This window comes from Panthera pardus, unplaced genomic scaffold (genome assembly GCF_024362965.1).
Source record: "Panthera pardus isolate Hobbes unplaced genomic scaffold, ASM2436296v1 HiC_scaffold_10, whole genome shotgun sequence".
NCBI lineage: Eukaryota > Metazoa > Chordata > Mammalia > Carnivora > Felidae > Panthera > Panthera pardus.
This window is the reverse complement of record NW_026526655.1, coordinates 57,017,210-57,040,522: the sequence shown is the minus strand read 5'-3', so window position 1 is coordinate 57,040,522 and position 23,313 is coordinate 57,017,210. Positions and strand designations below refer to the sequence as shown.

At 36.0% G+C, this 23,313-nt stretch overlaps 1 protein-coding gene across 1 annotated transcript in view; it reads left to right on the top strand.

Annotated features, from left to right (window-relative positions):
* The window catches only part of MTX2 (metaxin 2), a 65,357-nt gene that overhangs the window by 5,353 nt on the left and 36,691 nt on the right, over nucleotides 1–23,313 (top strand). The window contains exons 2-3 of the mRNA XM_019460399.2: nucleotides 16,878–16,925; nucleotides 17,919–17,965. Coding sequence (XP_019315944.1) covers nucleotides 16,878–16,925; nucleotides 17,919–17,965 — 95 coding nt within the window. The remainder of the gene's footprint in view (nucleotides 1–16,877; nucleotides 16,926–17,918; nucleotides 17,966–23,313) is intronic.

Sequence of the window (23,313 nt, the reverse complement as noted above, 5' to 3'; positions counted from 1 at the left end):
ACCCATCATACACACAAAAGGAGAGAGGTGCTGAGCCCTAAGCAGCAGAAATCTCCCACAGTGTCAATCACTTCTTTTTTTTTTTTTTTTTTTTTTTTTAAGATTTCATTTTTAAGTAATCTCTACTCCTAAAGTGGAGCTCAAATTTAAGACCCCAAGATCAAGAGTCACACGCTCCACGGACTGAACCAACCAGATGCTTCATCAGTCAGTCACTTCTTTCACCTTGTTTTTACACTTGTGGTGGACTTTGGAGTAAGTCAGACCTGGCTACTCACTAAATGTGACCTTGGGTAAATTACTTGCCTTTTTAAGTCTCAGGTTTTTTGTTTGCAAGATGGTTTCAATTTTAATTTTAATTAAGAAAATTTTAAAGATGATGAGAAAATAATAATGCTTAACCTTGTATCTGACACACTGTAAGCATCCTTTTTTGAGCCACTGTTCTAGATGCTTGATATACATAATTGCTAATATTAACAATTTGATCCTGTTTAAAAAATTTTTTTTTAATGTTTATTTTATTTTTGAGAGAGAGAGAGAGGGACGTAGAAGATCCTAAGTAGGCTCTGCAATGGATAGCAGAGAGCCTGATGCCGGGCTCAAACTCAAAAACCGGGAGACTCATGACCTGCCCTGAAATTGTACACTTAACTGACTGAGCCTCCTAGGCACTTCTGATCCTGTCTGATAGATATTATTCTTGTTTTATAGATGAGGAAATTGAAGCTCTGTTGGGTAGTAGAATATAAAGGTTAGGAACTGGGCCATTGGAGTAAGACAGAAATGAGTTCTAAGCTCAGCTGTCCCTCTCGTTCTGTGATTTTGGGCAGACTGTCCCAGGCCACAGTTTCCTTATTTGTAAAAGGGGATAATATGTTTTATAATATATATTAAGCACTTAGTATAGGGTGGTACATAGTAATGTTCAGTACATGATAATTGTTGTTACTACTTTCATTGCCCGAGAGCCTCTGAGGATGTTCCATTGGTAATGTTATCCTATTGCCATTTTGGACAGCATGTTGTCCAAAGTATCTTTATTTTTAGTAAGCCTATACCATCTTTCTGAATGACCTTATTACTTCACCAATGCCTTTCTATATTTTAAGCATATCAGTTAATTTCATCATACTGTAATTATTAATCTTTTGAAATCAGTATAATATCTGTTCTGTTCTTTATTTAGAAGCTCAGTAAACTATATAAGGGATAAAAAAAAGAAGACTTTCAATATTTCATTTATCTTTGTGGACATGTGGGTGCTTAATTATTTAAGTTTATTAATAACTTCATTCTAGCAGTAGCATTAATTTATAGTATGATCTGGGAAAGTAGTTTTATGGGTTCCATGGAATCCATTTCTAAGCATCTTCAAAGTATTATCAAGACAGGCATGTTTACATTTTTTAAAACTATTTATTTTGAAAGAGAGAATGAACATGAGTGGGGGAGGAGCAGAGAGCGAGAGAGAGAGAGAGGTCGGGGGACAGAGAATCCCAAGCAGCCTCCATGGTATCTGCACAGCTCCCAGTGCAGGGCTCCATCTCACCAACTGTGAGATTGTGACCTGTGCCAAAATCAAGATTTGGATGTTTAACCTAGCGAGCCACCCAGGTGCCCTACAACATTTTGTTTTTATATCAGCAACAAAGTATTGTCTATTTCATCCCTCTTCCATGTAAGTACTAGGAAATGTGGACTTTGACAGCAGTTCAGAAGGGTACTAGAAGCTCAAAGTGGAAAACGTAGTTTAAAAGTAAAATCGAGGGGTGCCTGGGTGGCTCAGTCGGTTAAGCGTCCAACTTCAGCTCAGGTCATGATCTCGCGGTCAGTGAGGTCGAGCCCCGCGTCGGGCTCTGGGCTGATGGCTCAGAGCCTGGAGCCTGCTTCCGATTCTGTGTCTCCCTCTCTCTCTGCCCCTCCCCCGTTCATGCTCTGTCTCTCTCTGTCTCAAAAATAAATAAACGTTAAAAAAAAATTAAAAAAAAAAAAGAGTAAAATCGATGTGTTGCTGTTGCTCACAAGGTTTATTGAGAATGAAGAAAATGATAGTCAAAGCTCTTAATACCTGCATGCCTTATTATCTAATGATGAAGTTGTAGCAGATAATTGAAAATATACACTGTGTTCAATTCTTTTGTTCTCGAAAATAAAGATTTTTTTTTAGTTATTTTCACTTAGTATTCTGAGGATTCTCCAGTACTGAGGAATGCACCTAGGAATTATTGAGACGTTTTCAACTGGCCATCACATTTCAGAGAATCTTCTTTCATTCATATCAGCCACATGAATAGTCTCACACTGTAGTCCTTATCACCCTGGAGTATTTGAAGATGATATTGAAGGGGCAGATGGAGAAGCAAAGCAAAGACAAAATAGGTTATACTTCAGATTAGAGGCAAAGGACAATTTATTGACAGCCGTGTGGCCTATTTTATTTTATCATACTTATATTCATGAATAGGTTGGAAACCAAATTCTCAGAGGCAGTGTTTTGTTTTTTGTTGTCTTTTAGAAAAGTTTGATATGATGTTAAGATAACTTGAAAGTTTCTGACCTTGAAGTAGTCCACAGTTAATTATAATGTGAGTTTTAATTTTCTTGTATGCTTTATTAACATTCCGTGCTCTGAAATTACATGATTTTTAGTTGTTTTTGGTGATGGGTACCCCATAAAGATTTCATCTTATTTCTGTGATGACTTTTGAGTTATTAATTAATGTTAGCTCAAGTCTTCCATATATGAGTGAAAAGTGAAAAAAAAATCAAACTTTTTAACATTTTTCAAACATTTTTTAAATTTCTTGGTAAGCAGTTATCAGATGGACTGAAGATACCAAATGGAGACGAGATATTAAATTCAGGCTTCTCATTTTTTGTTCAAAGACAGAAGTAATAATATTCAGCAAATTCAGCTACAGACATTTATGTGTAGAAATATTTGCCTTGCCAGTAAGAGAAATGCATGTTTTAATTTTTTATGGCTTTGTAAATGATCCTTACTCTATTCTTGAACACTTTTCTTATTTTTGTACGCTCTATAAATGAATCATGGTTTTGAACTTTTCTACATCAGTAATAAAAATGAAATTTGATTGGTTAGTGATAAAGAGGGTTATTTTCATAAAAACAATCATTTTGTCATGGCAATTCCCATTAACTGTAACTGCGTTAGCAAAATGGAAACCGTAAAAAGCATTTCGTTGTGCTTACACACTTAGCTGTGTTTTTGTGCTGATTATATATTTTTATCTTTAAGAACTTTTATAAACCAAAGAAGTTTCTTTATGACTTAGTCTGCATTTGGGTTTTCAAAAAAGTTTGTTTGGTATATTTATCCCAGGGGATACGGTATCCTTAGATACTGAAATGGAATTGCCTCACACACGTCGTATTTCGTTACCTGTTCAAACTAGAACACTGACTAGAACTTCATACAAATAAATTGTATCATTTGTTAGGCCTGAAGAGGGCCATCATTACTCCAGCATTTATTTCTGTAAGTTAGTATTGGCAGCTGATGCTTTAATGATCTGGCCTTTTGACCTCCTTTTCTTTTGATTGTTAGCCTTTACGTTATAGCAGAATGTTTTGGCTTCGTGAATGAGAAGTTTCTGATTTTCTTGTTTTATCAATTAAAAAAAGTTTTTATGTCAATAAGAATGTAAAAATAAAAGCTACTTTCTTTTTTTCATTAGGCATTGTTATCATTGTAATTTTTACTATTCATCAATTTGATGACGTACTTTGGCTAGTGGATGAGAATTGGTTATATAATGTTAGGTATTTATGTAGTAGTTTCTATTTATTTTTTTTAGTTGAGATTGTGAATTATTCTTTTTTTTTTTTTTTTTGAGATTGTGAATTATTCTTGATATATTTTCTTCTCAAACAGATTTCTCCTTCTTGTCATATATACTTGTACTGATTTTCCCACACTATCATGTGGTGGCTATTTGGAGAAGGTAAAATCATTTTAGTCTTAAATATTTAGAAAGGGAGATAATGTCTTAGAAGTCATGGGGTACAGTTTAAAAACAAATATAAAGTATGTTTCATTATTTACTGTTTTGGATTATCTTTGTATCATAGGTAAATGGCTTTACTGGTCTGCATTTTATGAAAAGATTATGGTAAGCTTTGAGTTTAGCTAGCATACTTAAATCATTTTTCTCTTGGATTCTTTTTTTCCTCATTTCCTGAATAATGTAGTAACTGCCAACAGACCAGAGTTTCTGATGGAGGTATGCCATTGTAGTTACTGGGTTCCAAATTCTGGAGGTCAGGGAGCAGTAATGTGGTCAGGAAGCTGGAGAGTGAGATTTCAGGAAGGTAAAGTTTCAAAGTAATGGATTAATAAAATGGAACTGACTAGAGGGAAGGTGAAAATACCAAAATCCATGCCTGAAGCAGTAAAGTGGGGTTTGTAAATGTGACATGGTCAGGAGTCTGATTTAGATGAACAGAGGGAATTCTGAGGCTTCAGATGGATTAATATTTAATTCTGTCTTTAATGATAGATCTGTGACTAATATAACTATTAAAACTGTAACTGTTCAGTTATTATTGTAGTATACAAACCACACCACAGCTTAGGGATGTAAAACAGCCATTTTATTATGTTCATGGATTCTGTGGGTCAATAATTCAGATAGGCCACTGGAGAGATTTCTTGTTTCTACCTCACAGTGTGTGGATACTCAGCTGGAAAGACACAAAGGCTAGGGATGATCTGATAGCTGGAGGCTAGAACATCTAGAAACGTCTTCACTTACATGTCGAAGAATTGCCGATTAGGAACTCAGCTGTGATTGTCTTCTGGAATATTTATACATGGCCTCTCTATGTGGCCTGGACTTCCTCAGAGCCTGGAGGCCATAGAGAGGTCAGACATTTAACTCAGTTCTCCAAAGGCGTATGTTCAAGCCACCAAAGGAGAAGATATATCACCTTTTATGACTCTGCCTTGGAAGTCTTGAAGCATCACTTCTACCATATTCTGTCAGTCACAACAGAGTTACAAGTCTGCCCAGATTCAAGGGGAGGAGATTTAGCTTTCACCTCTTGATAGGAGGATGGGGTAGGTGGGGTGTTGGTGAGGTTCTAGAAGAGCTTCTAGAACAGGATATACTGTTGTGGCTGTCTTTAAGAAATATAATGTGCCGCGGTAAACAAGGTGGTAATAATACTGGTGCAGAAGGATCAGCTGAGTTTAATTAAATCTGGGAACTGACTAGTCCCATTCATGAACTAATAGAGGTTCTAAAATGAGGTGGGGGTGGATGGGATGTGGGTGTGGGTAGAATGGTGTGTAAAGGTGGTAGGGTGTTATTGCACATCACAATTATCTGTGGAGCTCTCTAAAGCCACGCTTGCATTGCATGGCATCTCTCAGACCTCATCCATGCACTTGCACACACATTCCCTTTTTTCTCACCAAAGGCCTGTTACGTGTGAAGGTTAAGGACAGCTCTAGGGCAAGGATATTTTCAAAACCTCCATAGATGATTGGGTTGTATACCTCGGTTAGAACCATTAAACGATTTGGGAGAGAAAATGAGTTTATGAGTTTTTACTGTTGAATTTAGTACACATTTTTGTTGAGATGTTAATTTTGTTTGATGATTTTATTTCCAGAGTTATAGCAACTTTTTGCTGTCAGATATTTTTCAGGCTTTAGATAGCAAAAGACCTGCTTGATTTCCTATAGAATATATTTGTTAGGTTGAGTACTTAATTTGTGCTGGGTCCTCTGCTGGGTGCTGGGTTACATAGAAGAGCAGAACAGTTCTTACCTTTGATGAACTTACATGCTTATGCAGAACACATCGATTGAAACGGATAATTTCTTTCTTCCTTCCTTCCTTTTTTTTTTTTTTTTAATTTTAGAGAGAGCGTTAGTGGGAGAGAGGGGCAGAAGGAGAGAGGGAGAGAATCTGCACTGACAGCGCAGAGCCTGATGTGGGGTTTGATCTCACCAACTGTGAGAACATGACCTGAGCTGAGACCAAGTGTTGGATGCTTAACCGACTGAGCCACCCAGGTGCCCCCAAGATGACCATTTTTTAAAAGAGAATTCAAATCTTGCAGCCCAATTATAAGGTTCATATCTATTCATGATCACATGTAGTTGACCTGCTTTTTATTGGAAATTAATGACAAATGGCTGATTGTTTTTATAATGTGACAAAGTCTAAACATGACCATTTGAGAAGATGACACGTGTACTTACTAAGAAAGAATGGAAGGTTTTATATTTAACTTGTATTCACTTTAGCTTCAGTTATTGGCTTGTTGATGCTGTGCATTAGTCTTCTTGACCCTTGTTAACCTTCAGAAGTTTGTTAGTTTTATGAAATTGATTTTTGAATGCCATTTTGAAATTGATCTCCAGTTTCACATAGATAGATTTAGATGGTTCATGTTCAAGTCTCATAATGATGAACTTAATTTTACTTTCCTATTGATTGCATCTAATGGAAAAACTATCATTTAACCACTTTGGTTCCAAAATAAGTGATGCTTCAGTTCATTAATCTTAAAGGCTTACTCTGGAACACTGTAAAATTGCAACATGCTAACTAAGGCATGTTTTAAAACGTGACTTTAAGCCAAATGCGCAAATAAGTAGAATAAGATGGACAGAAATCTTGAATAAAGTTAATCTACATATAGCCTCACTACCACATTCTGAGGCAAATGAATGAAAGAGGTGAAAAGAAGTTAATCTTAAATCAGGTGCATTCTGTGTCTAAGGGACGGTCTTTTTTTTTTTTTTTTTGTGGTATTTACAGATCATCTGCATCAGAGTTACTGGGAGTGCTTGTGGCATGTTTGGATTCTTGGTCCTCATCTCTATATGGTATCAGAATTTCAGAGTTTAGGGTTTGGTGGAAATACATAATTTTATGAAGTTCCACAGATGATTCTTACATACTAAGGGTTGAGAACCACTGTTGTAGGATGATTATAGTTGCTTTAATTCTAATATTTAATTATCACCCAAGAATGTTTATTTTTGGCTGTGTAAGTTGTTAGCTAATACAGCTGTGTGTTCACTGACTGGAACCAGACTACCTGGGGTCAGACCCTGGCTCTTAACACTTATTCACACTGTGACTTTGGGCAAATTACCTGTGCTTGTGTCTCAGTTTTGTAAATTAGGGATAATAATAATAGTCTACTTAATAAAGTTGTGAGATAGTTAACATGCCAAGCACTTAAGTGCACAATAGACACAGTAAGAGTCTTAAAATTTCGTTTGCCTCAACTTTATTGAAGTATAGTTTACATACCCTTTGAAGTGTACAATTCAGTGATTTTTTTAAATGTTTATTTATTTATTTTGAGAGAGAAAGTGCGAGCAGGAGAGGGGCAGAGAGGGAGAGAAAGAATCCCAACCCAAGTAGGCTCTGCACTGCCAGCACAGAGCCTGATGTGGGGCTCGAACTCACAAACTGTGAGACCATGACCTGAGCCAAAATCAAGAGTCAGACGCTTAAACGAGTGAGCCACCCAGCTGCCCTTCAGTGATTTTTTTTAAAGTTTATTTACAGAATTGTGATTATTACCACAATCTAATTGTGGACCATTTCCATCACTCCCAAAAGAAATCCCTTCCTCATTTACAGTCGCTTCCTATTCCCAGCCTGAATCAACCATTAATCCACTCCCTATCTCTGTAGATTTGCCTATTCTGAACATTTCAGATAAATGGAGTAATAGTTTGTTTTCTTCAGTGACTGGCTTCTTTCACTGGGCATAATTCTTTTGAAGTTCATCCCTTTTGTAGCATGTATCAACATATGGTTCCTTTTCATTGCCAAACGCTATTCTTTTGTATGGGTATGCCGTATTTTGTTCATTCATCAGTTGATGGTCATTTGGGTTGTTTACACTTTTTTGACATTGAGAATAAGGCTGGTGGGAACATTCATGTACAAGTCTTCATGTGGATATATGTTTTTTTCATTTCTTCTGGGTGCATACCTAGGAGTAGAATTGCTGAGTCATATGGTAATTCTGTGTTTAACATTTTGAGAAACTGCCAAACTTTTTATATTCCCACCAGCAGTATGTGAGAGTTCCAAATTCTCTACATCTTTTAAACATTTTTTATTTTGTCTTCTTATTCCGCACCCCTCCCCCCCCCCCCCCCGCCCCGAATCTTGTTGATTATAGCCATTCTGTGCCTGTGAAGTGGTATCTCATTATTGTGGTTTTGACTTGGATTTCTCTAATGACTAATGATATTAAGTATGTTTTCGTGTGGTTGTTGTTTATTCATATATCTCCTTTGGAGAAAAGTCTCTTCAGATCCTATGCCCATCAAAAAAATTGTGGGTATTTTTTTTTTATTTTTTTTTATTACTGAGTTGTAAAAATTCTTTATTCTGGATATCAGCTTTATGTGTCTTGGAATCTTAGCTGTTACCACCACCATCATCATTGTCATTACCTACCTAGATAGAAGTTTTAGGTAGTGTTTGACCAGAACTGACTACGAGTTTTCTTGAATTTTCAATCTGTTTTGCTTTCTGTCCTCTGCTTTCTGAATGGCAGGTTATTAGAACCCATTTGCCTTGGATAGTAATTCTCCTGTATCATTCATCCATATGCCCTCACTTTGGGTCATTTTAATTGCCCCTGTAAAAGAGATCCCAGAATGCTCCTCAGTCCCTTACACCATGTAAGGACACAGCAAGACTTCAGCAGTTAGAGTCTCAGAAGAAGGCCTTCACCAGAGCCTGACTATGCTGGCATCCCGATCTTGGACTTCCAGCCTCCGGAATCGTGAGAAATTTCTGTTGTTTAGAAGTCACCAGTCTGTGGTATTTTGTTACAGTAGCCCACAGGGACTAAGACAGTAGCCTTACTACTGTGTTACAGAATGCTTACCTGCCAGTCTTTTCAGGTTTGTGGAAATGACACCATGGCACTGTACTTCTTTGTTCTCTAACATGAGCCATTTTCTGACATGAACATCAATCTCTGACTTTTGAGGCGATGGGACAATGGTTTTAAACTCCTTTTATGGGGAGGGTCACTTCCTGCTTAAACATCCTGTGTAGTGTCATTAAACATCCCCTATGAAACAGTAGCTTGGCGACATTGATATTTAATACTTTCATGATCAGTATTTTCTGGGATGTAGTGTTGTCTTTGAACTGTACTATAGTCTGCAGGTTAAATTACTGTTAAATCTAACACGTAGCTCTTAAAATTCTAGTTTTGATAAAGTCCCATGGCATCATACTTTAAACATCTTAAAAATGTATTTTATTTTTTTATTTTTTTTTTTACATTTTTATTTTATTTTTTTGAGAGACATAGAGAGACAGAGCACAAGTTGGGGAGGGGCAGAAAGAGAAGGAGACACAGAACCTGAAACAGGCTCCAGGCTCTGAGCTGTCAGCACAGAGCCCGACACATGGCTTGAACTCACAAACCGTGAGATCATGACCTGAGCCGAAGTCGGACGCTCAACCGACTGAGCCACCCAGGCGCCCCTTAAAAATGTATTTTAAATGAAGGCTTTATATCATAACTGCCTGAAACTTGATAGATGTCTGTGGTGATATCATGGAGATCATCAGCATAATATTTATGTCAAACTAGTAAACTTACTTCCTTCTTTCTCTGTGTGTCTTGCAGTAACTTGTCCATGTTTATGAGCTGCCAAATGCTTTTTGAGTGTTTTGTTATCTCAGTATTTGCATTCATACCTTTGGCAGAAGGCCATCCAAATTTAGAGATAGGGTACACATGTTTCTTACTCCTTTTGTATAACACTGTCTGAATAGTCGTAGGAAGCTGAAGAGATGACATACAGGAAGGAGCTTTTGGAATTTAGTTGCCTAAGGATATACTGGGTTTGACTTCATTAGTGCACAAATGATAGGGTTGTGTAGAGTTATTATAGCATTAATCAATTTGATGGATTGGAAATATGACAGTACTGAAGCAGCATGTAATATTAGTGCCTATTATTCTACAAATTATGTCTTCACCTACATTCATATGCCAGAAGAGTCATGTTATGCATTAAGAATGCAGAACTTAAAAAACAACAGAGGGCACTTCTTTCCATGGCCCCTCTCCTGCCCTCTTAGATGAGATCATCGAGATGTTTATTAGGTCATAGCATTTCCATACCGTGGAATAGTCTGTATTGAATGGCATAGATAGAACATCGCCCCTGGAGTGACCCAGGTTGATACTTGGGAGAATAATTTACCTGCAGGTAAAATATAGCATCTGTAAGAGACATAGGGATAGCTATATGTGAAGTTATGGACCAGTAGTCATTTCTCTAAAAGTTATAATGGACTAGTAGTAAAGAATATTGATTTTTTTGTTGTTATGTTGTGTTGGTTGATAAAGCTTAAAAATAGTAGATGCTTTAAACGTAATTAAATGAGAAGCAAATATGTATTTTGGGGGGGCTATGGGTATTGGTTTACCCTGTGTACATTTCTAACACTACATATGCTTTCGTTTATTTTATCTTACGGCTTTCAAAAGTCCCAAGAGTATGTATCCTCTTTTTTTTCTTTTAAACTTTGTTCTCTTCCAACATAAATACTTAAAGAATGGAGAAAATTTCTTTGAAAAATTAAAAAACACTCATTTTGATAAAAAAGCTTACCATTCCACTGAAGACTGAAACTTGAAGAGGCATCTCCTTTGCTTCTGGTAAAAGAGGCACTAAATATAAAATAATCATGGCAGTTTTGCCTCTGCAGAATTTGAGAGTAGGTAAAAGGCTAAGTAGGTAAAAGACTTTTAATAATGTTAATCGGATAGAAACTTAGTTATGAGGTGCTCTCATATTTGCTTTATTTCTAGATTTTTTTCTTTATAGAATAGGAATATGTTTTTTCTTTATAAAAATGATAAAAAAACTTTCATGGGTCTTTTGCTAGGGAATAAGAAGTCATTCTGATTTTAGATAATTAATGTCGGCCACTAAGTACCTTAGAGTAAGTCATTGCTGTTATGAAAATGATATAGTAGTTTCTTATTGTGAAAGAATTTCTGAAAGGTGGGTAGTTTTACTTTGAAACTGTTGTAATAAAGATATTAGCTTTAATGACACTCAGACAAAAAAATTAAATTCAGCTTAATTTGTATCTCATATTTTGGCCACATTCAGTTTGGAGCAATTGAGAAGCCAAGTCTTTAATAAATAATCTTAGGACCATGGGATTTTTTTTGTATTCTAGGAACTTACTGCTTAGAAAGATAAGGTATTGACATAATGATAGAATAGAGTTGAAAGTAATATATGATATAAAACAAGTACAAACTGTTATGGACAATATAGATAAAAGAAATTAGATTTGTTCAGTGCAAAAGCCTTTTTGAGGTAGGTGGCATTTAAACTTGGTGTTGAAAAAGGTGTAGGATTTGGGTATTTGTGGTGAAAGGAGTATTCTGTCCAGAGGGGAATAAGTTGAACAAAGTCACAAAGGTGAGAAAGCATGAAGTATATAGCATTAAGTATTCTGGTGGGGTATGAGGGTCTTGTTACCACCCCCACCCCCCACTCCCCCAGTTAATTTGTGTGTGTTCTTTCCAACCTTTTCTCATAGTCAAAAAAAGATGATTTCACTAGAATAGAGGACTCTTCTTTGTTCAAGTGTATATGAGCAACTGGGTTCCCTGCTAAAATGTCAAATAAGTAGTTATTTAATTAGAGCAGTGTTTTCCAAAGTGGAGTGGGGTGTATACACCCTGTGTTATGTAAGACAATCCTTTCAAGTATAGGAAGAAAGTATTGGAGCTTGGACTTGAATTTATTTTTTAATTCTGTTTTCTTTTTTAATGTACGCTTTTTAATGTGCGTGATTTGTTAGCTTAGGAATACCAACCATATGATTCCTAAATCTGTTTGGACTTGAAATATTTGGACCTCAAATATTTTATCGATTGGGGTTAGATTTTAAAAAGTGGTAATGCCTGGGTTAGAGTTGTAGGATGTGGAAAGGGGACTACTGAGATGACTGGTCAGATAACTGAAGGCCTTTTGTTTGTCTTAGGAATGCTACAACAGGAATATCAAATGGGAACTATATATTTGATTTGAAACAAAGAAACAAATTTCCAGGTTCAGGGTCAGTGCACAGGTAAGTTTATAGAAGTAGATTCTGCCAGTTATTTAGGCAGCTGCTTGATAGTTTTGTATTTGGGTTATTGATTGTAGTATTAAATTTACTTGGTAAAGTTTTTTCTTTTTGGCCATGTTTTGTAATTTCTTTATCTTGTCTGCTGCATTCTTAACCCAAACAATACAGAATAATAACAGCGCTGATAGTGGTAATAATAAAAACATTTATTCAGCCAACATTTACTGATTGCCTATTAGGTGCTCAGTTCCAGGGATGAAGTAATGAGCAAAGACCAGAAATGAACACTGGATTCATGGTGTTTATGTTCTAGTAAGGGAGATAATCAACCAGGTAGTCCTCATATCAGTGTAAAAATGTTATCTTTGATAAGTGGTACAAAGGACTGTGTGTACTATTCAAGCTTGTAAAGAGAGTATTTGCACTATTTGGGGAGGTCAGTGAAGACATCCCTGAGGATAGGACTGGCAACATAATGTGTAGGGTCCAGTGCAAAATGGTAACATGAGGCTCCTTGTTCAAAACAATACCAAGACTGTAATAGCAGCGTGTAATAGACTTAAAATCAAGCGTGGAGTTGTTCTAAGTGCAAGCCATGTGCAGTTGCTCAGGTAGCACATCCAGGAAGCTGGCCCGAGATCTCAGCATGTGTGAGCTGAGCCATACTAGGAGTGAAAGATAGTGCCAGAGCAGAGGAAACAGCACAAATGAATCTTTGGGTCAGGAAGGAACATGGTGCAGTCAGAAGCTGTCTGAAGGCCAGTGTAGCTGGAGTGTAGAGTTGTCAGAGTGGAGTTATGATGAGGCCAGAAGGCAGAAGGCCAGAGAGGTAGAGACGGTGATATGTAAGGCCAGGTTGAGGATTCTGATCTTTATTCCAAGAGCCACATCAACCATTGATGTGTGTTAAGTATAAAGTTTACTTTTAAGGCACAAATAATACCAGTGTCTTGCACCTTGATAGCATTGGACAGCATTCTCTCTCAGTCCCCATTTCCTACCAAACTCTTTTTCAGAAGCTTTGAGTTTTACCTTCTGTATTTATTCCAAGGCTAGCCTTTCCCAAAAGTAAGTTTAAAAAGGCAATGAATTCACACCAGGGAGTACTTTTGGTGGTAGAAATTGAACATAGCTTAGGTGAGTCGTGACATTTTACTCACTATTGAATTAGTCTATGGTCTAAAACATTTTAGGTCGATGGAAGTAAAACCAGTAAGAGATGAAAATGTTTTATTATTAAGATGTTTTTTTTTTAAATGCTACAGATTTTTAAGGTCTGTTGTCAGCACCATAATTTTAAATTCTTAATTTCCCTCTCATTTACATGTGGTTAGGAGCAAGGGGTGGATATTGACTTGTCTAGCCTTGGGAAAGATGTATAGGGAAAGCCGTTGCATTTTTGGGCTTTGTCTTTCAATAATAGGCATTCTCAGTAAAGAAAACCTCAATTAATATTGCCCAAACCAAGGAACAGCCATCCATATGAACAGCCATTCATAACATTCATATTTGTTATGTGTCATAATAATGTTCGTGATTCATGGATTTACTTATGAAGGCAGTTAATAGAGCTCATTTCCTAGAAAGATACCTGCATGGTTGGTTTGTAGATCCATTGCCATGCCACACTTAGAATTTTCACTTTTGGCACTCTATTGAATAACACTCTAGGTATTTCTTCTCCCATGTCATGTTTAAAATGTAATTATTTGAGCTGGTTCCAGTGGAAAATGCACTTAAATCAGTGATGTTTGTATACTTTGAGTTGCTCAAGGGTGAGATAGGCAGTTGATCATTTCTTGCATACTCTACCATTTCTTGCCTCCTCGTCCACAGATATAGTAGAATGCCAGGCTGCTAAACACACACACACACACACACACACACACACACACACACACAGGCAATCTACTTGCCTTCTCTTTTTAAATGAAAGCTTCTATTTGTGAAGATAACATCAGATGTTTTGGCAGAGTTACTTTTTAGAGTTTATTTTCAACAGTAGTTTCTGAGTTGGAATGTATTTTGTATCATGGATCAAGGAAAAACATCCAGTTTTCACCCCTTCACCCCAGTTTGCATCTTTAGTTCCTTATTTATAACAGAGATTTTAGTATTTGTAGGCAACTTCTTTATTTTTATTTGTAGTCAGGTGTTATGTCTCAAGATTACTTTCACAAATGTCTGTTGTATTAGAACTGGAGAATTCATGGTGGTGATAATAAATTAACTGTTACCTGGAACTACTGAACACGTAAATTGCTGTTCATATGAGAACTCTGCAGTTTTGCAGTGTAGTTAAGTAGCTTCTGAGTAGTCACAGAATACTTAAATTATTTTGAGTATATGCTTAGCGCTAAGTGTATGTTATTCCATTGTTTTGAAAAGTAATCTTTGTTTAGTACATGTAAAACCCAGTTAACCATAAATTAAAGTAAACCAGACTATTTAATTAGAACACTCCATTACTTTAGCCTAGTTGATAATGTTAAGTTCAGTAAAGCTTTGGTTAGCCTGAATGTTTAGGGAATAGAATGGTAGGTTTAATCAGATGTCTGTCTGTCTTTCTTTCTTTCTTTCTTTCTTTCTTTCTTTCTTTCTTTCCACAATTACTGTATGCAAAACATGGTCAGAGTAACATATAAATGGGACATATCTGTGCCCTCAAGAAACTTAGTTTCGGCATCTTTGAAATTTTTGTAGATTTTATTTTCTGCTTTATTGCTTTAATAAGATTAAGATGCATATAATTGAATCTTTTTTTAAATAATTGAATCTTCAATGATGTAGGATCTTATAACGAATGAACCTCATTGTATTGTTTCTCATATAGATGTAAACGGTGTAGGTGTGCTGACCATACAATTTATCTTAAAAGGTTATTTTTTAGTAATTCGCTGATGTCAGCTTGTTTTTGTTTCCCTGACTTTTATTTTAAAAACACTGTTACACAGGTTAATTGGACTCTTATTGAAATTTTACTTTGTTAAAAGTTTTACAGTAACATACAATAAATATGTAATTTTTACTGCTTTTTGGTATGTGAGTTGAAATTCAGTAGCTTTTACATATATATATAATATTATGAGCAACAGCATACAAAACTATGTATGGTCCATTGTTTGCTTGATGATTTCATGGTATTATTCCTAAATATGAGTTTGATTTTGTATAGCCCAAACCAAACCAAAAGTAGCATTTATAATTTATAATGATACTGTGTTTTTCTTTTCATTCTGAAGTATGAATAAAAACAAATTAAAGCGTTCCTCCCTCCACCCCCACTCCCTGGACTGTTTAGTGCATCTTAAGGAGAGGTTAAGAATTATAGTCAAGCCTGGACTCAGGCCTAACATTAGTTTTACTAGTAGCTTCATTTCACAGTGTAGGTACTGCTTCATCATGTTACACCACTTTATTTTTATGGAGTGGTGGTGGTGGGTTCAAGGCAATGGAATGTTCTAGAATACAGTAAGATTCTTCTGTAGGTTTAAATACCACCAGCTTATAAGGAAAGATGCATAGCCTGAAAGAGATATATTTGATTCTTTCATACAGTGATGTCTGTTTAAAACTTTACTTTCTTAAAAGTTTACAGTAAAATATTATAAATATTGTTTCACTTTTTTTCGATAGTGAATCAAATTCAGTATCTTATAAGTAACATTTTGGGATGTCTGCTTTTTGGAGGCTAAAGTAATAGCATATAGGCTGTTTTTAGTTTTTAAATTTTAACTTTTGGTGGCTGAAATGAACAAATCAGGAGACTATAGATGCTGGAGAGGATGTGGAGAAACAGGAACCCTCTTGCACTGTTGGTGGGAATGCAAACTGGTGCAGCCGCTCTGGAAAACAGTGTGGAGGTTCCTCAAAAAATTAAAAAAAGATCTACCCTATGACCCAGCAATAGCACTGCTAGGAATTTACCCAAGGGATACAGGAGTGCTGATGCATAGGGGCACTTGTACCCCAATGTTTATAGCAGCACTCTCAACAATAGCCAAATTATGGAAAGAGCCTAGATGTCCATCAACTGATGAATGGATAAAGAAATTGTGGTTTATATACACAATGGAATATTACGTGGCAATGAGAAAGAATGAAATCTGGCCTTTTGTAGCAGCGTGGATGGAACTGGAGAGTGTTATGCTAAGTGAAATAAGTCATACAGAGAAAGACAGATACCGTACGTTTTCACTCTTATGTGGATCCTGAGAAACTTAACAGGAGGCCATGGGGGAGGGGAAGGGGGAAAAAAAAAGAGGGAGGGAGGCAAACCATAAGAGACTCTTGAGAACTGAGACTAAATTGAGGGTTGATGGGGGGTGGGAGGGAGGGGAAAGTGGGTGACGGGCATTGAGGAGGGCACCTGTTGGGATGAACACTGGGTGTTGTATGGAAACCAATTTGACAATACATTTCATATTAAAATACATAAATAAATTTTCACTTTTGATTGGGCAAGATGTCTTCCACTTCTTCTCCATTAAAACAACAACAACAAAAGCAACAACAATACAACCTGCCACCAAATAAGAAACCAAACATGCACGTAAAAGAAATTATCTAACCTACTTACACAGGATACCATACCATCTAAGGTGGTGTGATTATTGCCATATATAGAAGGTAACCTTGGCAGTCGACTTTCAGTTAAATGCTCTAGGCAAATGTTTGTGCTTATTAATTTGGTTATTGATATGTGTTTGCCTTATGTACCTGATTATCACTGCCTCGTTTCCACAGCTGCAGAGCCTTGGCCCGAAAATGCTACCTTATATCAGCAACTGAAAGGTAGGCACTTGTTCACGATTAAAAATGGTTATGTATAAAAATGTACTTATTACCAAAAAAACCCGTCGATAATGTCATTTACCTCTGAGAGAACATAAAACATAAAGAAGGGATTCTCTCATATAATTTGTATTGGAGAGTTTGCCTAAACTTGTATCTGCCAGTGTAAACCAACTATTCATGGCCTATAAGGTTCTTAGTTTATTATTGACTCATTATATTGGCTGCTGTAGGCAGTGTAAAATGATGTGGTTGCAGGAGCAGTTGGCAGATTTACTGCACCAATAGCTGACACAGCAGATTTTTGAAGTCCTGTGGTAAAGTGGGCTCTCAGTAAAAAGGAACTGTTAAAATGTATAGGCTAGGATGGTTCAGGCTCCCTTTAGCAGCTCTTCATATATCATCAGATCACATTATGGACCCCATTTGGGGCTCGGCAGCCTGCTGCAGTTGTCAGAAGACTGCAAAGTAATGAAGACTAATAGGCAGCAGCCCTAGTCTTCTAAGCATGGAATTTTTATTGCTGCAAACTTGTCATCTTTCTTTTGTGTGACAGACCTAGACACTCTGTGCAATATTAACTGCAAGCTGGTTTTATATGGTTTTGAATGCTTTTACTTTTAACTAGAGGGGTTTGAGAACATACTGTTTTGCTTAATGAAAAGAAGAATAATATTTCTTGAAAACTTGAAAAATGAATTTGTTTTTAAGTGAGTGATTTTAATTAAATATTGTTGATGAAATACGATAAATGGTCAAATAGTTTTGGAGGAAATAGTCTTGTTTTATCATTGTGTACATATTGTGATAATTTAATCAAAATTATGATTGCACAATAGCATTGATAGAGAACTTTGTAATTACTTTGATGAAAGGCTGTACCTTTTATTTTTCAAAATAGGAATAGTGTTTTAAAATCAAAACATTTATAAGTGTATTATACTTGTTTAGCAATCTCACTTTTGACTCGGACCTTTCGTTGTATTTCCACAGGGGAGCAAATTTTGCTTTCTGACAATGCAGCTTCTCTTGCTGTGCAGGTAAATATGTAAATAATGTAATGTTTTTTCACTTTGAGTTGCAAGTGTTTTTTCCTCACCAGGAAGTCTCTGATGTCGTATGTGTACAATTTTTCTGTGTGATTTACTGTTATCAATATAACATCTCATCTGTGAACTGCAATTTTATTATGTAATATTTTCAGTTAATTGTTATCAGTATATAAAAGAAAAGTCTTCATTCTTTTTATAAAAATCACTTCTATGCTAGATGTATTCTCTTCGTAGTTTAGCTTTTGACTAGATATGATGGTGTTAATTATTTGTGGTGACAAGTTCATTTATGGATACAATTTAATAACTTACTTGTAAAGATTTATTTACCACATGTTTTTAAGCATCTTTCTTTCATTGTGCTCATTCTAGCCTAAATCCTTTTGGCAATCTTAAAGTAGACATACTCTTCTCTGGCTGTTCCTTTTGTATTTATGATTGTACTGGTATCTGTTACCCCCAGACCACTTATTGACTGCAGTGGCTCTTTACATTGTAGATCACAGTTGTGGAATCCAAAAAAGGCTAGTGGTCCTGTAAACTTTACACTGTACTATAGGAAGAAGGGGATATGTGGGGATTATTTGCTTTAAAAACTAATATAACAATGTATATTAATTAACTGGAATTAAAATAAAAACTTAAGAAAAAAAAATTCTTACAGATATTGCTAAAGGGCCCGGTATAACCCTCAGTGATTCTGTTTCCGTCTCCCTTCTCTTTCATTGTACTGAATTTGCTTATCATATGATTAGACTATCGATAACTTACGCATACATAAAAAGGGAACAAACCTAACTAGTCTTATAGATCATTTTTTTACTTCATGTAAATTTAAACAAACTCTATATGTTGTTTGATTCTTTTTTTTGGTACTTGACATTGTTTTTTATATTTGTTCATATTGATAGATGTACCTCTAATTTATTCATTTTTATTGATGTATGTTATCCCACTGTATGAATATCCCACAATTCACTAAAAAAAAGAAAAGAGAGAAATGTTTATGTAGATTTATAGAATTAAAATTATTCAGGCGTTTTACAGTTAGCTATTATTTATTTAGTTAGCTTACATAGTTTGAATCACAAAGAGGATTTTATTGTGGAACACCTACAAGATAAAAGAGAAACCTTAAGACGTGTGACATTTTTGGGGATGGGACTGTGAGCTTCTGGAGGACAGAAAGAAGGGGAAGAGAAGGGCCTGTGAGCTTTTGCTGTGTTCTAGGCATGATATTAGGCACTTGGTCATCTCACATTTTCTTATTCAACTTGGTATTCTCTGGGTTTATTGACTGACTGGTAGCATGCCATTCAGTACATTTTTGTGTTAAGACGGGGGAAGAAGGAAAACATGGAAAGAAATATATTTGGACAATAATTTATTCATATGAGGATCTATGAGTATCTTTAAGTTTCTTTCTTTTAGATTTACTTTAAATCTTTTTACCAAAAAAGTAAATTACATTTATTGTATTTATTTACCTTTATTTTATCTTTAGATACTAGTTTTATAACTAGTGTATTTTTTTCTTATGTTCACTTTAGAGAAGCAGAAATTCTCGGTGATTGTATGCAATAAATACGGACTTTATGCTGCTGTTAATCTTGTTTTTTCTTTTTTTGGTGAGGGAGAACTTAAGTTTAGCTTTCAGATACTTAATAAGTAACATAGTGCCTAGCATACAGGATATACTCAGTAAGTGTTTGTTGAATGAAAGGTTTGTAAGTGTGGTGCCTGATAACTGATAGCACAAGCACATTATTAGCTGTGTATAAAATAGTATTTTCAATGTTTCTCTTTGAAAAAATAGCTTCAAGACACAGTGAATCTTTTAGTTGAAGCACTAATTCTTAACCCTTTTTTTTCATTGCCATTTTTGGGATAACTCTTTCAGGACCTGATGAAAACTGTAAAACATGTCTCAGAAGACATGCCAGAGCGCATACACAAATGGAAACATACCTAGACTATTCTGCACGTGGTTGCAGGGGTTTACTGATCTTGCTGAGGCTATCTGGAGATCCCCTGTGAAGAGCCCCTAAAATTATTGAAGTAATTTTTACCAAATAAGAAGGTATTTTGAGTAGGAATAGACCAGGGGTTCTCAACTGAAAGAAATTTCTACTCCACAAAACACATTTGTCAGTGTTTAGACATTTCTGGTTGTCCTAACTGTTGGGGATGATGCGATTGGCATCTGTTAGGTAAATGCCAGGGATGCTGTTAAACATCTTACAATGCTCAGGACAGTCCCTTCACGACAAAGAAATACCCAGCCCCAAATGAAAATAGTGTCAGTGTTGAGAAACCCTGGAATTAACTAGTTTTCAGTGCAAACCAAGATACCAGTATATTACCATTAAAAAAAAAATGTTTTAAATAATCTGGGGAAGGGAAGAAAAAAAGAAATCTTAGTGTGTACTTTATTTAGTAACTCTGTTTTTATGGTTCCTATTAATTTACTTTAACCGTGGCTTTTTAAATCATAGTTGCAATTAAATATAAAGCCAGAAAAAAAGAACCTTTTAAAAATGCAGAATTTTGCTTAAGCATTTCAATTTTTTTGTTATCCTACATATGTCACTTAGATGATAAATTAACCAGCATATATTAAAAATTCTTGGTTTTCTCCAATATTCTTTGACTTGACAGCTGATAGTAGCCATGACTATAAATGTGACTTTTCCAGATATCTGATGTAAACTTTATGGAGTAATTTTCTTCTATATATGGACCAGTGTCCGTTTAGAGGAATCAGTTAAATGTGTAAAATTGATGAAAACAATGTGACAGGTATCCATAAACTGGATATTTCTAGAAGATACCAGATATAAAGCATCAGATATTTTAATAGTCTGCCAGTTAAGCCATCAGGAAATTTAAATTTTACCTACCACATAGACTTGGCATTTATTATATTCTTGGAACTAAGTGGTCAGATCTTTTTTGATTAAAGGAACCCTTATGATTTCAGTTTAAAAGAAAATAAATTTTTTTCCCATGGCTGGTATTTCCTCTTAGATTTGCTTTTTTCCCCCCTCATTCACAAATTTTGGTGTTACCTGAAGTGTTTGCCTCGTCATATAACAATCTTGTATGTTGAGTATAGTGACATATTAGTGTAGCATGTTCCTCTGGTACTCATGAGCAGTGTGTGTGTGTGTGTGTGTGTGTGTGTGTGTAGCAGTATATATGTATGTATATCTATATATACATCAATCTATGTGTGTGTGTTTGGGAAAAGAACTTTGATAATAATTCTGTTACTATTGTCTCACTTCCTAAACCTAAACCACTGTCTGACAGATGTATAATGTATGTAAAGTCGGCCACATACGTGGTTTAAAATTTTGTAATAGTCCCATTAAAAAAGATAAAAAGAGGGGCGCCTGGGTGGCTCAGTCGGTTAAGTGTCCGACTTCAGCTCAGGTCACGATCTCACGCTCCGTGAGTTCGAGCCCCGCGTCGGGCTCTGGGCTGATGGCTCGGAGCCTGGAGCCTGCTTCCGATTCTGTGTCTCCCTCTCTCTCTCTGCCCCTTCCCCGTTCATGCTCTGTCTCTCTCTGTCTCAAAAATAAATAAATGTTAAAAAAAAAAAAATTAAAAAAAAATAAAAAATAAAAATAAAAAAATAAAAAAGATAAAAAGAAACAGATGAAAGTAACTTTAATAATGTTTTATTTAACCCAGTGTATCAAAATATTATCATTTTCACATGTAATCAGTACAAAATTTGTTAATGGGAGGTTTTTCTTGTTTTTTGAATTTTTTTTAATGTTTGTTTATTTTTGAGAGAGAGAGAGAGAGAGAGAGAGAGACAGAATGTGAATGGGGAAGGGGCAGAGAGAGGGAATCTGAATCTGAAGCAGGCTCCAGGCTCTGAGCCGTCAGGACAGAGCCCAATGCAGGGCTCGAAATCATGAACCAGGAGATCATGACCTGGGCCAAAGTTGGATGCTTAACTTACTGAGCCACCCAAGCTCCCCTGATGTTTTACTTTTGTTTATATTCAGTTCAAGATTTGATGTCTATTTTACACCTACAGCACATCCCAATTTGTGCTAACCACATTTCAAGTGCTCAGTAGACACATGTAGCCGATGGCTTTTGTATGGAACAGCACATGTCTAGAAATACAGTAAGCAAATACATATGAACTCCCCTGCAAGTTTTCTATAAAAAACGTCTTATTTTCTTCAAGAAGTTTAGGTCTGATTTGGAATATGCTATGTACAAGTGAAATGAGCAGTTGGTCTCTTCCAAATACAGCATACCTTAAACATTACTTTTTGTTTCAAGTTTCCTCATCTGTAAAAGGGAGTTACAATAGAAGCTCTTCTGTTGGAGGTCATGAGGACTGAATGTGTTAATATATAGAAAAAACACTTCGAAAAGTACTTGGCGTAATGTAAATACGCAGCTAATGTTGGTTATTATTTCTTTCTCTCCTGTTCATTGACAGGAGTGTATATAATCCATGTCAGCAGGAGGAATGCAAGTTTGCAGGCTTTATGATGTCCAACCACACCCGAGTAATTAAAATCAATGTTAGGCTTAAGGATTTTTTTTGACACATAGGAATTTGTGTCCAAATTATTTTTTTTTTTTAATTATTTTTTTTTTCAACGTTTTTTATTTATTTTTGGGACAGAGAGAGACAGAGCATGAACGGGGGAGGGGCAGAGAGAGAGGGAGACACACAGAATTGGAAACAGGCTCCAGGCTCCGAGCCATCAGCCCAGAGCCTGACGCGGGGCTCGAACTCACAGACCGCGAGATCGTGACCTGGCTGAAGTCGGACGCTTAACCGACTGCGCCACCCAGGCGCCCCTATGTGTCCAAATTATTAATACTGAATACTTTAATTCAAACAATGTATTTTTAAAACAATACCGAATAAGATTTGTTTTAAAAGTATTGAATACTTTTATTGATGAAGGCATTCTACTGAGAGCTTTTATGGGAAGTATCTCATTCAGTCCTTCCCATAACCCTAGTGGAAGGTACTCTTATGAACCTCATTTTTAAAGATGTGGAAACTGAAACGAAGGAAAGCTTTTTTGCCCAAGGTCACAGAGCCCACAAATTGTGGAGGTAACCGACAGCAACAACATTGGCTGAGTACCTGCCACGTGCTCGTCACTATGCTGAGAGCACTTAATTCTTACTAACTCATTCAGTCCTTACAACAACTAAATGAGGTAGTGCTATTGTAATCCGCATCCTGCAGGCAATGTTAATGAGAACAACCATAATAACCGAAGCTAAAGTTTCCACAGCACTTACTCCATGTGCCAGGTCTTGTTAAATGTACCTCAGGTATCAGAGAT